The following is a 13,868-nucleotide window of genomic DNA, read 5'->3' as shown; positions in this document are numbered from 1 at the left end:
ATCACCTTCAGTCCCCAACTAAAACCCATCCAATGCATTATCAAGGATCTACAACCTATCCTGAAGGATGACCCAACACTCTCACAAATCTTGGGAGACAGGCCAGTCCTTGCCTACAGACAGCCCCCCAACCTGAAGCAAATACTCACCAGCAACCACATACCACACAACAGAACCACTAACCCAGGAACCTATCCTTGCAACAAAGCCCGTTGCCAACTGTGCCCACATATCTATTCAGGAGACACCATCACAGGGCCTAATAACATCAGCCACACTATCAGAGGCTCGTTCACCTGCACATCTACCAATGTGATATATGCCATCATGTGCCAGCAATGCCCCTCTGCCATGTACATTGGTCAAACTGGACAGTCTCTACGTAAACGAATAAATGGACACAAATCAGATGTCAAGAAATATAACATTCATAAACCAGTCGGAGAACACTTCAATCTCTCTGGTCACGCGATTACAGACATGAAAGTTGCGATATTACAACAGAAAAACTTCAATAACAGACTCCCAGCGAGAGACTGCTGAATTGGAATTCATTTGCAAATTGGATGGGATAACTCACATGACTGGAGTACTGTCATGGATGGTTATAAACTGTTCAGGAAGGACAGGCAGGGCAGAAAAGGTGGGGCAGTAGCACTGTATGCAAGGGAGCAGTATGACTGCTCAGAGCTCCGGTACGAAACTGCAGAAAAACTGAGTGTCTCTGGATTAAGTTTAGAAGTGTGTGCAACAAGAGTGATGTTGTGGTGGGAGTCTGCTATAGACCACCGGACCAGGGGGATGAGGTAGATGAGGCTTTCTTCCGGCAGCTCACGGAAGCTACTAGATCGCATGCCCTGATTCTCATGGGTGACTTTAATTTTCCTGATATCTGCTGGGAGAGCAATACAGCGGTGCATAGACAATCCAGGAAGTTTTTGGAAAGCATAGGGGACAATTTCCTGGCGCAAGTGCTAGAGGAGCCAACTAGGGGGAGCGCTTTTCTTGACCTGCTGCTCACAAACCGGGTAGAATTAGTGGGGGAAGCAAAAGTGGATGGGAATCTGGGAGGCAGTGACCATGAGTTGGTTGAGTTCAGGATCCTGACGCAGGGAAGAAAGGTAAACAGCAGGATACGGACCCTGGACTTCAGGAAAGCAGACTTCGACTCCCTCAGGGAACGGATGGCCAGGATCCCCTGGGGGACTAACTTGAAGGGGAAAGGAGTCCAGGAGAGCTGGCTGTATTTCAAGGAATCCCTGTTGAGGTTACAGGGACAAACCATCCCGATGAGTCGAAAGAATAGTAAATATGGCATGCGACCAGCTTGGATTAATGGTGAAATCCTAGCGGATCTTAAACATAAAAAAGAAGCTTACAAGAACTGAAGGTTGGACATATGACCAGGGAAGAGTATAAAAATATTGCTCGGGCATGTAGGAATGATATCAGGAGGGCCAAATCGCACCTGGAGCTGCAGCTAGCCAGAGATGTCAAGAGTAACAAGAAGGGTTTCTTCAGGTATGTTGGCAACAAGAAGAAAGCCAAGGAAAGTGTGGGCCCCTTACTGAATGAGGGAGGCAATCTAGTGACAGAGGATGTGGAAAAAGCTAATGTACTCAATGCTTTTTTTGCCTCTGTTTTCACTAACAAGGTCAGCTCCCAGACTGCTGCGCTGGGCATCACAAAATGGGGAAGAGATGGCCAGCCCTCTGTGGAGATAGAGGTGGTTAGGGACTATTTAGAAAAGCTGGACGTGCACAAGTCCATGGGGTCGGACGAGTTGCATCCGAGAGTGCTGAAGGAATTGGCAGCTGTGATTGCAGAGCCATTGGCCATTATCTTTGAAAACTCATGGCGAACCGGGGAAGTCCCGGATGACTGGAAAAAGGCTAATGTAGTGCCAATCTTTAAAAAAGGGAAGAAGGAGGATCCTGGGAACTATAGGCCAGTCAGCCTCACCTCAGTCCCTGGAAAAATCATGGAGCAGGTCCTCAAAGAATCAATCCTGAAGCACTTGCATGAGAGGAAAGTAATCAGGAACAGCCAGCATGGATTCACCAAGGGAAGGTCATGCCTGACTAATCTGATCGCCTTTTATGATGAGATTACTGGTTCTGTGGATGAAGGGAAAGCAGTGGATGTATTGTTTCTTGACTTTAGCAAAGCTTTTGACACGGTCTCCCACAGTATTCTTGTCAGCAAGTTAAGGAAGTATGGGCTGGATGAATGCACTATAAGGTGGGTAGAAAGCTGGCTAGATTGTCGGGCTCAACGGGTAGTGATCATGTCTAGTTGGCAGCCGGTATCAAGTGGAGTGCCCCAAGGGTCGGTCCTGGGGCCGGTTTTGTTCAATATCTTCATAAATGATCTGGAGGATGGTGTGGATTGCACTCTCAGCAAATTTGCGGATGATACTAAACTGGGAGGAGTGGTAGATACGCTGGAGGGGAGGGATAGGATACAGAAGGACCGAGACAAATTGGAGGATTGGGCCAAAAGAAATCTGATGAGGTTCAATAAGGATAAGTGCAGGGTCCTGCACTTAGGACGGAAGAACCCAATGCACAGCTACAGACTAGGGACCGAATGGCTAGGCAGCAGTTCTGCGGAAAAGGACCTGGGGTGACAGTGGACGAGAAGCTGGATATGAGTCAGCAGTGTGCCCTTGTTGCCAAGAAGGCCAATGGCATTTTGGGATGTATAAGTAGGGGCATAGCGAGCAGATCGAGGGACGTGATCGTTCCCCTCTATTTGACATTGGTGAGGCCTCATCTGGAGTACTGTGTCCGGTTTTGGGCCCCACACTACAAGAAGGATGTGGATAAACTGGAGAGAGTCCAGCGAAGGGCAAGAAAAATGATTAGGGGTCTAGAACACATGACTTATGAGGAGAGGCTGAGGGAGCTGGGATTGTTTAGCCTGCAGAAGAGAAGAATGAGGGGGGATTTGATAGCTGCTTTCAACTACCTGAAAGGGGGTTCCAAAGAGGATGGCTCTAGACTGTTCACAATGGTAGCAGATGACAGAACGAGGAGTAATGGTCTCAAGTTGCAGTGGGGGAGGTTTAGATTGGATATTAGGAAAAACTTTTTCACTAAGAGGGTGGTGAAACACTGGAATGCGTTACCTAGGGAGGTGGTAGAATCTCCTTCCTTAGAGGTTTTTAAGGTCAGGCTTGACAAAGCCCTGGCTGGGATGATTTAACTGGGAATTGGTCCTGCTTCGAGCAGGGGGTTGGACTAGATGACCTTCTGGGGTCCCTTCCAACCCTGATATTCTATGATTCCTGTCCTAAGATAGGATGAACAGATGAATGGAGAACCTAATAGCCCTTATAGTTCATCCTTCTATGCCACTGTTCCACTTTGAAGTCACCTTTCTTGAACTTGGGTGACCAGAACAGTACACAGTATTCCAAATGAGATCTTATCAATACCTTGTATAATGGCATTAACACTCCCCTATCTCTACTGGAAAAACCCTACCTCATACATCCTATGATCACATTTGCCTTTTCCATGGCTACATCACATTGGTGGCTCGTAGTTATCTGATGATCGACTAATACACCCAGGTTCTTCTCCTCCTCTGTTGTTTCTAACTGATGAGCCTCCAGCTTATAGTAGAATTTCTTGTTATCAGTCCCTAAATGCACAAACTTGCATTTTGTACTATTAAATTTCATCCCATTTCTATTACTCCAATCCTCTAAGTCAGGCAGTTCTTCCTGTGTAATATTCCAATCCTTCCCTCTATTGATTATGCCTCCCCACTTCATGTCATCAGTAAGTTTCATTAGTACACTCCTCCTTTTTGTGCCAAGGTCATTAATGAAAGTATGAAATAAAATCAGTCCCAAGACCGATCCTTGAGGAACTCCACTAGTAACTATCAAAGGAAGTTTCCTATAATAAATCTCAACATTATTACAGTACTGTGATTTGTTAACAGTCTCCAGCCCGCATTCCACTGTGCGCGGCTACCTCAGAATTTGGTTTCAGAGAACCATTGCCAGTGTTCGCTCCTATTGACACACTATCCACTCAGACCTCAAAGCATTTTCCTATGTATTTTCTGAAGCACTCTGCATACTTACAGGGCTCTATAAATAAAGAAAAAAAGTGTGTCCATTTATCTGATTAAAAACTACATTTATATGCAAATTAGGTACGGCCCTCAAGCTCTCGAGAAGTTGCCAACAGGTCTCCCAGTGCTGTAAAGGTTGTGCAAGATCAATGTATTTATTTTTGCAGTGGCAGACATAATGTACAGTTTACTTATTGGAAATATAATTTTTTCAATACTCTATTAAAATATTTAATCGATTTTTAAAAGTCTACTACGATAAAGAAATCTCTGGGTGACACAAACAAAATGAATTAGTTTAGTCTGGTATCTCTTATACTATCCTCCTAAACCAGAGCAACATTCAGAGCAAGGGAGAGGAGGGAAGGAGTCTGGTTATGGCTCACCAGTTCTCTGGGCTAGCCCCAGATTCAACACGACATTCAGCAGCTCCCAAGGTGCTCTAATGCCACTGGCATAGGGTTTTTAATGGGTCCTGTGCTAGTGGAGGATAGGCATAGATCATAGAATCATAGAATATCAGGGTTGGAAGGGACCCCAGAAGGTCATCTAGTCCAACCCCCTGCTCGAAGCAGGACCAATTCCCAGTTAAATCATCCCAGCCAGGGCTTTGTCAAGCCTGACCTTAAAAACCTCTAAGGAAGGAGATTCTACCACCTCCCTAGGTAACGCATTCCAGTGTTTCACCACCCTCTTAGTGAAAAAGTTTTTCCTAATATCCAATCTAAACCTCCCCCACTGCAACTTGAGACCATTACTCCTCGTTCTGTCATCTGCTACCATTGTGAACAGTCTAGAGCCATCCTCTTTGGAACCCCCTTTCAGGTAGTTGAAAGCAGCTATCAAATCCCCCCTCATTCTTCTCTTCTGCAGGCTAAACGATCCCAGCTCCCTCAGCCTCTCCTCATAAGTCATGTGTTCTAGACCCCTAATCATTTTTCTTGCCCTTCGCTGGACTCTCTCCAGTTTATCCACATCCTTCTTGTAGTGTGGGGCCCAAAACCGGACACAGTACTCCAGATGAGGCCTCACCAATGTCAAATAGAGGGGAACGATCACGTCCCTCGATCTGCTCGCTATGCCCCTACTTATACATCCCAAAATGCCATTGGCCTTCTTGGCAACAAGGGCACACTGCTGACTCATATCCAGCTTCTCGTCCACTGTCACCCCTAGGTCCTTTTCCGCAGAACTGCTGCCTAGCCATTCGGTCCCTAGTCTGTAGCTGTGCATTGGGTTCTTCCGTCCTAAGTGCAGGACCCTGCACTTATCCTTATTGAACCTCATCAGATTTCTTTTGGCCCAATCCTCCAATTTGTCTCGGTCCTTCTGTATCCTATCCCTCCCCTCCAGCGTATCTACCACTCCTCCCAGTTTAGTATCATCCGCAAATTTGCTGAGAGTGCAATCCACACCATCCTCCAGATCATTTATGAAGATATTGAACAAAACCGGCCCCAGGACCGACCCTTGGGGCACTCCACTTGATACCGGCTGCCAACTAGACATGGAGCCATTGATCACTAAAAGGAGCTAAAAGAGCTTGGCTTGTTTAGACTAGCAAAATTAAGGTTGAGAGGGGATATGATTGCTCTTATAAGTTCGTCAGGGCAGCGGGGGGGCACCCCAGAGAGAGAAAAGAATTATTTAAAATTAAGGAAAATCTTAGCACAAGAACAAATGGGTATAAACTGATCATGAATAAGTTTAAGCTGTAAATTAGAAGAAGCTTTCTAACCGTTAGAGGAGTGAGGTTCTGGAACAGCTTTCCATGGGAGTGATCGGAGCAAACAACCTAATTAATTTTGAGATGGAGTTTGATACATTTATGAATGGGATGATAGGATGGGATTGCCTGTGATAGCAGGGGACCAGACTTGATGACCTAGGAGGTCCCTTCCAGACTTATGTTCCTGTAAGCATTTCTAAAGATAATTGCACAAGGAGTAGCCAGCCCTATCTGTCCTTCAGCAGGCTTTAATAGACATTCAGTAAACTTAAATCTCTCTCTCTCTCTCTCTCTCTCTCTCTCTCTCTCTCACTCACACTCACACACACACACACACACACAGTCTCATATATGCATGATATTATGGGTGTGTAAAATATATATAAAACATACACACTCGTATTCATATCTCATGTGTTTGAATAATCAAAGTGCCTTTGATTTTGTGTAAATGGACCATTGTGTTTCATTAAACATACGAACAGCATGGAGATGGACTAAGATCTCTTCAAGAAGACAATGTCTATTTTTTCTATTAATATTTATATGCATAAATTATGTATTTTAAGATGTTTTGTAGGTGTGCAGAAGAACACTTCAGCGATTTAATAGTATTTATTCTTGTCCTCTCTGATTTTCAGCTTTGGAACAACTACTTCCACCTGGCTGTTGCTTTTCTTACACAAGAATCTTTACAACTGGAGAATTTTTCAAGTGCCAAAAGAGCCAAAATACTTAACAAGTAAGTCCTATTCCCAATATAAAATCATGGGTAAGAATTTAAGGGACTGTTAACATAATTTTACTTTGGTTCCTTAGATAAATTCATACAAATTTATATGTAATCATGATGTAATGAAAATGTTGGTTTTAAAACTATGAATCAAATATAGCATATATTCCTACTATGCTGCAGTCTGTTCATAGTCAAGACTTTCAGAAGTATGAACAAATTCTAAAAGTAAGGGTTTTTTTTAAAGCCGCTGTAGGTTTGTGCTTATTCTAGTCTTATTTCACTTGTATTCTTTATTGCCTAATTCCTAAATGCCTTTTACAGTGAAATTTCATAACTACAGTCAGTGTCACTGTGATATCCCTGAAGAATGTTTTGTTGCATAGCTGCAGACTTGTATGGTTTCCTGGTCAAAAGGGATTACATTGCCTACCTCTGGACAGGGAATTTGAACTGTCTGGATTAAGTTCTAAATTTCACAGCAAATAAAACCTGTCAAAAGGAGAAGACACAAAGATTTGGGAACACAGAGTATTTGCCCACTGTATTACTGCCTTCATTTCTTTAAATTCAGGCATAGTGTGCCCTTTCTTCACTGAGCAAATAAGCTAGAGACAATAAAAATCAATGTAGTGGTTTTAAACAATGTGTGTGGGCTCTTTCAAAATCGAAATATTTTTAATAAATTAGTGCAAAAAATCTGTATTTACATTTCCAACCAAAACACTGCATTAATGGCACATGTGCTAGGAAGTTCAATATTATGGTTCCCTCACCACGTGTGTATCAGCACCCCTGTGTTTATGTAGTCTTTTGTATCACTGTTAGTTTTGCCTGACAGTACAAAAGTGCAGTATGTCTGGGTTATGGTAAGAGGCAGCATAGCTCAGTGTAGTGCTGCTCAACCTATGGGGCATTTCTTTAACTGGTTCATGAAGAACCCCCTTGTGGGTTGGGCCGTCTAGGTGAGGGGAGGTAAAGTCCCAGCAAAACTCCAGTGAGAGTATTCAGTGAGAGACCTGGGAGGGGGAAGGAAGGAGCAATTTACACCAGATCCCCTATACTTTCTGCTACCTTTCCTCCTGTTCTACCCCAACCCAGCCAAACTAGAGGTCCTCCCTTTCCTAATTCTCTGTCCTCCTGCCCACACAGCACTCAGCTGAAGCAAGGAAACCTTTGTTGCTAGGACCTGTAGAGCCATCTTCACAGCCTTTGAAACCAACTCTGCCCAGAGTTGAATGCTTTGCTGTTGAGAGACCCTCCTACCCTACAGTCCCCCTCTCGGCACCAGCTCTCACCCCACAAAATGTCCAAGAAATCATGTCATGGCCCAAATCTCAGAGCCCTTTTAGGCTACAACCAGATGGCAACCATAAGTGGTATGGGAGGCAACAGGTAAGATTCATCATTAGGATTAAATGTGATCACATTTTTAACGCTGAATCTTTATTTTAACCAAAGGAAAGATCAATTACTCCTCATTGGAATCTAAATCATAGAATCATAAAAGTGTAGGACTGGAAGGGTCCTCAGTAGGTCATCTAATCCAGTCCCTTGTACTCAAGGTAGGACTACATTGTAACTAGACCATTCCAGACAGGTATTTGTCTAACCTGTTCTTACAAGCCACCAATGACGGAGATTCTACAACCTCCCTAGGCAATTTGTTCCAGAACTTAACGACTCTGACAGGAAGTTTTTCCTAATGTCCAACCTAAACCTTCCTTGCCGCAATTTAAGCCCATTGCTTCTTGTCCTATCCTCAGAGTTTAAGGAGAACAATTTTTCATCCTCCTCCTTGTACCAATGTTTGATGTCCTTAAAAACTGTTATAATGTCCCCCCTCAGTCTTCTCCTCTCCAGATGAAACAGACCCAGTTTTTTCAATCTGTCTTCATAGGTCATGTTTTCTTGACCTTTAGTCATTTTTGTTGCTCCCCAATTTGTCCACATCTTTCCTGAAATGTGATGCCCAGAACTGGATACAGTGAAATGAGCTGGATACACTATTCCAAATGAGACCATATCAGCAAGGAGCAGAGCAGAAGAATTACTTCTTGTGTCTTGCTTACAACGCTACTGCTGATATATCCCAGAATGATGTTTGCTTTTTTTTCAACAGTGTTGACTCATATTTAGCTTGTGATCTACTATGCCCCCCAGATCCCACAGTACTCCATCTGAGGCAGTCCTTTCCCATTTTGTATGTGTACAACTGATTGTTCCTTCCTAAGTGGAGTACTTTATATGTCCTTATAGAATTTCATTCTGTTTACCTCAGACCATTTCTCCAATTTATCATCTTGATTTTCAATCCTATCCACCAAAGCACTTGCAACCCCTCCCAGCTTGGTATTGTCTGCAAACTTTATAAGTGTACTCTCTATGCCATTATCTAAACCATTGATGAAGATATTGATCAGAACTAGATGCAGGACCTATCCATGTGGGACCCCACTCAATATGCCTTACCAGCTCAACCAGTTATGAACTCACGTTATAGTAGCTTCATCTAGGCTATATTTCCCTAGTTTATTTATGAGAAGATCATCAAAAACAGTATCAAAAGTCTTACTGAAGTCAAGATATACCACATCTACCACTTCCCTCCCATCCAGAAGGCTTGTTGCCCTGTCAAAGAAAGCTGTTAGGTTGATTTGACATAATTTGTTGTTGACAAATCCATGTGACTGTTACTTATCACCGTATTATCTTCTAGGGGGTTGCAAATTGATTGTTTGATTATTTGCTCCATTTTCTTTCTGTGTACTGAAGTTAAGATGACTTGTCTGTAATTCCCTGGGTTGTCTTTATTCCCCTTTTTATGGACTGGCACTCTTATTTGCCCTCTTCCAGTCCTCTGAAATCTCTCCCATCTTCCATGAACTTTCTAAGATAATCACCAATGGCTCAGATATCTCCTCAGTCAGCTCCTTGAGTATTTTAGGATGTATTTCATCAGGTCCTGCCAACTTGAAGACATCTAACTTGTCTAAGTAATTTTTTACTTGTTCTTTCCCTATTTTAGCCTCAGATCCTGCCCCATTTACACTGACATTCACTATATTAGCTGTCTGATTGCTAATAACCTTTTTGGTGAAAACTGAAGCGAAAAAGGCATTTAGCACTTCTGCCATTTCCACATTTTCTGTTCTTGTCTTGTTACCCTTATGTCTCTAGCTAGTTTAATCTCATTTTGTGCCTTGGCCAGTCTAATTTTGTCCCTACATGCTTGTCTTGCTTTTTATATTCATCCTTTGTAATTTGACCTAGTTTCTACTTTTTATAGGACACTTATTTGAGTTTCAGATCATTGAAGATCTCCTGATTAAGCCAGGGTGGTCTCGTCATACTTCTTATCTTTCCTACGCAGTGGAACAGTTTGCTCTTATACCCTTAATTATGTCTCTTTGAAAAACTGCCAACTCTCTCAAACTGTTTTTCCCCTTAGACTTGCTTCCCATGGGATCTTATCTACCAGCTCGCTACTAAAGTCTGCCCTCTTGAAATCCATTGTCTTTATACTGCTCTTTTTCCTCCTACCATTCCTTAGAATCATGAACTGTCATAAATATAAAGGGAAGGGTAAACGCCTTTAAAATCCCTCCTGGCCAGAGGAAAAATCCTTTCACCTGTAAAGGGTTAAGAAGCTAGGATAACCTTGCTGGCACCTGACCAAAATGACCAATGAGGAAACAAGATACTTTCAAAAGCTGGGAGGAGGAAGAAAAACAAAGGGTCTGTGTCTGTCTGTGTGATGCTTTTGCCGGGGACAGAACAGGAATGGAGTCTTAGAACTCAGTAAGTAATCTAGCTAGATATCCACAAAAAGAAAAGGAGTACTTGTGGCACCTTAGAGACTAACCAATTTATTTGAGCATGAGCTTTCGGACAAAGTGAGTGGCAGTGGCAGTGAAAGCCCAAGGGCAAAGGGTAAAATAGTTTGTACCTTGGGGAAGTTTTAACCTAAGTTGGTAAAAGTAAGCTTAGGAGGTTTTCATGCAGGTCTCCACATCTGTACCCTAGAGTTCAGAGTGGGGAAGGAACCGTGACATGAACACTATCATTTCATGATCACTTTCACCCAAGCTGCCTGCCACCTTGAAATTCTCAACCAGTTCCTCACTATTTGTCAAAATAAAATCTAGAACAACCTCTCCCCTAGTTAGTTTCTCCATCTTCTGAAATAAAAAGTTGTCTCAATGCATTCCAAGAACTTGTTGGATAATCTGTGCCCTGTTGTATTATTTTCCCAACAAATGACTGGGTAGTTGAAGTCCCCCATCACCACCAAGACCTATGCTTTGGATAATTTTGTTAATTGTTTAAAAAAGAGCCTCATCAACCTCTTCTTCCTGGTTAGGTGATCCCTGCCATGACATCACCCTTGGTTTTTTATATTTACCGAGAGACTTTCAACAAGTCTCTTCCTGTTTCCATCTCAACTTCAATACAAGTGTATACATCTTTAATACACAAGGCAACACCTACTCCCTTTTTTCCCCTCAGACTGTTCTTCCTGAGCAAGATGTACCCTTCTACACCAGTATTCCATCCATATGCATTATCCCACCAAGTCTCTGTGATACCAACTATGTCATAGTTTTTCTTCGCATGCTTGTTCACGTCCATTCCACATTAGGTGTGCATGCATTGCGTGCACGAGCGTCGAAAACTTTTTCCCTTAGTGGCTGTCATCGGGCCGGGGGAGCCCCCCGAGTGGCACCACTGCGCCGTGCATATATACCCCTGCCGCCCGACCCCCTCCAGTTCCTTCTTACCCTCCGTGACGGGGTTGGAACAACCTCTCTCTCTTGTATGAGAGCAGTCCCTTAGCCTTTCTCTTATAGATAGCTGTTATCAGTTAGTTAGCATACCTTTGTTATGGACACTTAAGTGATTAGGTGCTTGGAGGCTTCCAGCACCCACCCCGGGCTCTGGGGCATGCCGCAGGCCCACGGGTTTAAGGCTTGTGCCACGTGCCGCAAGCATATGCCAGTTAGTGACCCCCACGGCTCGTGTCTACGTTGCCTGGGGGAAGAACATCAAACTGAGCGATGTAAGATTTGCAAGGCGTTCAAGCCAAGAACAAAGAAAGAAAGAGACTTTCGTTTAAAGCAGTTGTTGGTGGAAGCCACATTGCAGCCACCAAGCCCGGAGCGCCCGACGCCTGCTCCGGCATCCTCGGTGTGTAGTGCCCCAGAGCCGTCGGGAGACCCGGCACCGGCTAAATACCGAAAGCTGTTCACCCCACAGTGCCAGACTAGGCCCCGGCACCGCTCGTCCTCCCCGGTGCGGCCCACGGCACAGCCAAAAGGAAGGTGCAGACATTCCCCGCATAGGAGGCCAGTGCCTTCCAAAGCCCCGAGCACCGATAAGAGTGGGAAGGCCTCTGTACCGGCGCTGGCAATGGTGGCTTCGGCACCACAAGTCCCGCTGAGCCCAGGCTTAAGTGAGCTCAGTGCAGACGATGGGCTCGAGAACTTAATGGATCAGCCCTCCACACCTGGCACCTTTGAGGCGGCAAAGGACCTCATTGAGCTGTCGGTGACGAGCCCCCTCCCATACAGGGAGAATCCTCCGGCACCCATGCCACGGGTGTTGTCGAGGGGTAAGCCGGCAATGGTGTGCCGTTCGAGGACACCATCCCGGCACTGCTCCCGGAGTTGGTCCCAGTCGAGCTCCAGCAAGTCTTTGGCCCTTTTGGACTCCTTGGGTCTATCAACAGCGCCAAGGGGCCCCGTCCAGGGTGAGCTACTCGGTGCCACGTTCCCGGTCCCCACACCGACGCCCGACGCCGCCGGAAGCTACAGTATCCAGGCCTCCAGCATCCTCCCTGGGTAAACTGGAGAGACCAGCACCGAGTCTGGTGCCACCCCAATGTCTCCCGCCCTGGCCCGAGCCGGAGGCCCCTCCCGCGGGAGAAGGGGAGCAGAAGGACCAGCCAGAGGGGGTTGAGCAGCTGCTAACCTCTTCATCATCCCCGGATGAGGCAGTGGCGGGAACAGCAGTGTCCGGCCCTCCACCCATAGACTACAGAGCCCACCAGGAGCTACTGCGTAGGGTCGCCCAGAACTTGGGGCTGCAGGCCAAGGAGACAGTTGAGCAGGAGGACCTCATCATGGACATTTTGAGCCCTGAAGGTCCATCTAGAATAGCACTCCCGCTCATTAAGACCATCCAATCGAATTATAAGACTATATGGCAGACCCCGGCCTCCAGCGCTCCAACGGCCAAGGATGTGGAGCGCAAATACTTTGCCCCATCAAAGGGCTACGAATTCTTATTTTGCCACCCAAGTCCAGGCTCCCTGGTGGTCTCGGCGGTGAACTAAAGGGAACTCCATGGTCAACAGACCCCGGCACCTATGGCCAAGGAGGCAAAACGCCTGGACCTTTTTGGCAGAAAGGTGTACTTGTCAGGGGGCCTTCAGTTGAGGATTGCTAACCAGCAGGCCATTCTCAACAGGCATAATTTTAACTCCTGGGCAGCGGTGGCGAAGTTTAAGGACAGCCTCCCACAAAGTTCCCAAGGAGTTTACGACCCTGGTGGACGAGGGCAAGGCAGTGGCTAAGACCTCTCTCCAGGCCTTCCTAGATTCAGCAGACATGGCTGCCAGAACAATCATGTCGGAGGTGGTCATGAGGCGCTCAGCATGGCTGCAGGAGTCAGGTCTGCTGCCTGAGGTCCAGAGTACACTTCTGGACCTCCCCTTTGAAAGGCCCGGGCTCTTTTCGGAACAGACAGACGCAAGGCTGCGTAACCTCAAGGACTCGAGGGCTACACTTAAGTCACTAGGTATGCACACCCCGGTGATGCAGAGGAAGCCCTTTAAGCCACAGCCTCTCCCTCAGCATCAGTACCAGCCTCGTCATAGGCATGAGCCTTACCATAGGCGAGGCAGGGATAACAGGCAACAACAATAATAACAATAATGTGCCGGGCCAGAACCAGGGTCAGCACAAATCCCAGCCGGGCTCTAAGCCAGGCTTTTGAAGGTGCGCTCGAGAACAGTGTACCAGACCAGTCACTGGATCCATCCCCTTGTTCCCTAAACCGCCTGACCCGTTTCTCCCGTGCATGGTCCAGCATTACATCGGACCGTTGGGTCTTATGCACGGTACGGAACAGGTACTCGCTGCAATTCTCTTCTCTCCCTCCCTCCCACCCCCCTTCCCCGTCCCTCTTCAGGGACCCTTCTCATGAGCATCTCCTAGAGAAGGAGGTTCGCTCGCTGCTACGGGGGAGGCGGTAGAGGTGGTGCCACGCGGCCTAAGGGGGATAGGTTTCTACTCTCGGTACTTCCTCATCCCCAAG

General features: G+C 45.9%; 1 protein-coding gene across 2 annotated transcripts in view; it reads left to right on the top strand.

The window, feature by feature from the left end:
- The window catches only part of DOCK1 (dedicator of cytokinesis 1), a 551,011-nt gene that overhangs the window by 405,359 nt on the left and 131,784 nt on the right, over positions 1-13,868 (top strand). For both annotated transcript variants that reach the window (XM_073354059.2, XM_073354058.2), the window contains exon 31: positions 6,460-6,560. In XM_073354059.2, coding sequence (XP_073210160.1) covers positions 6,460-6,560 — 101 coding nt within the window. The remainder of the gene's footprint in view (positions 1-6,459; positions 6,561-13,868) is intronic.

The sequence above is a fragment of the Lepidochelys kempii genome, chromosome 7, assembly GCF_965140285.1.
Source record: "Lepidochelys kempii isolate rLepKem1 chromosome 7, rLepKem1.hap1, whole genome shotgun sequence".
NCBI classification, from domain to species: Eukaryota; Metazoa; Chordata; order Testudines; family Cheloniidae; genus Lepidochelys; species Lepidochelys kempii.
The sequence above is the reverse complement of the archived record's forward strand: the minus strand, read 5'-3'. Positions and strand labels throughout refer to the sequence as shown.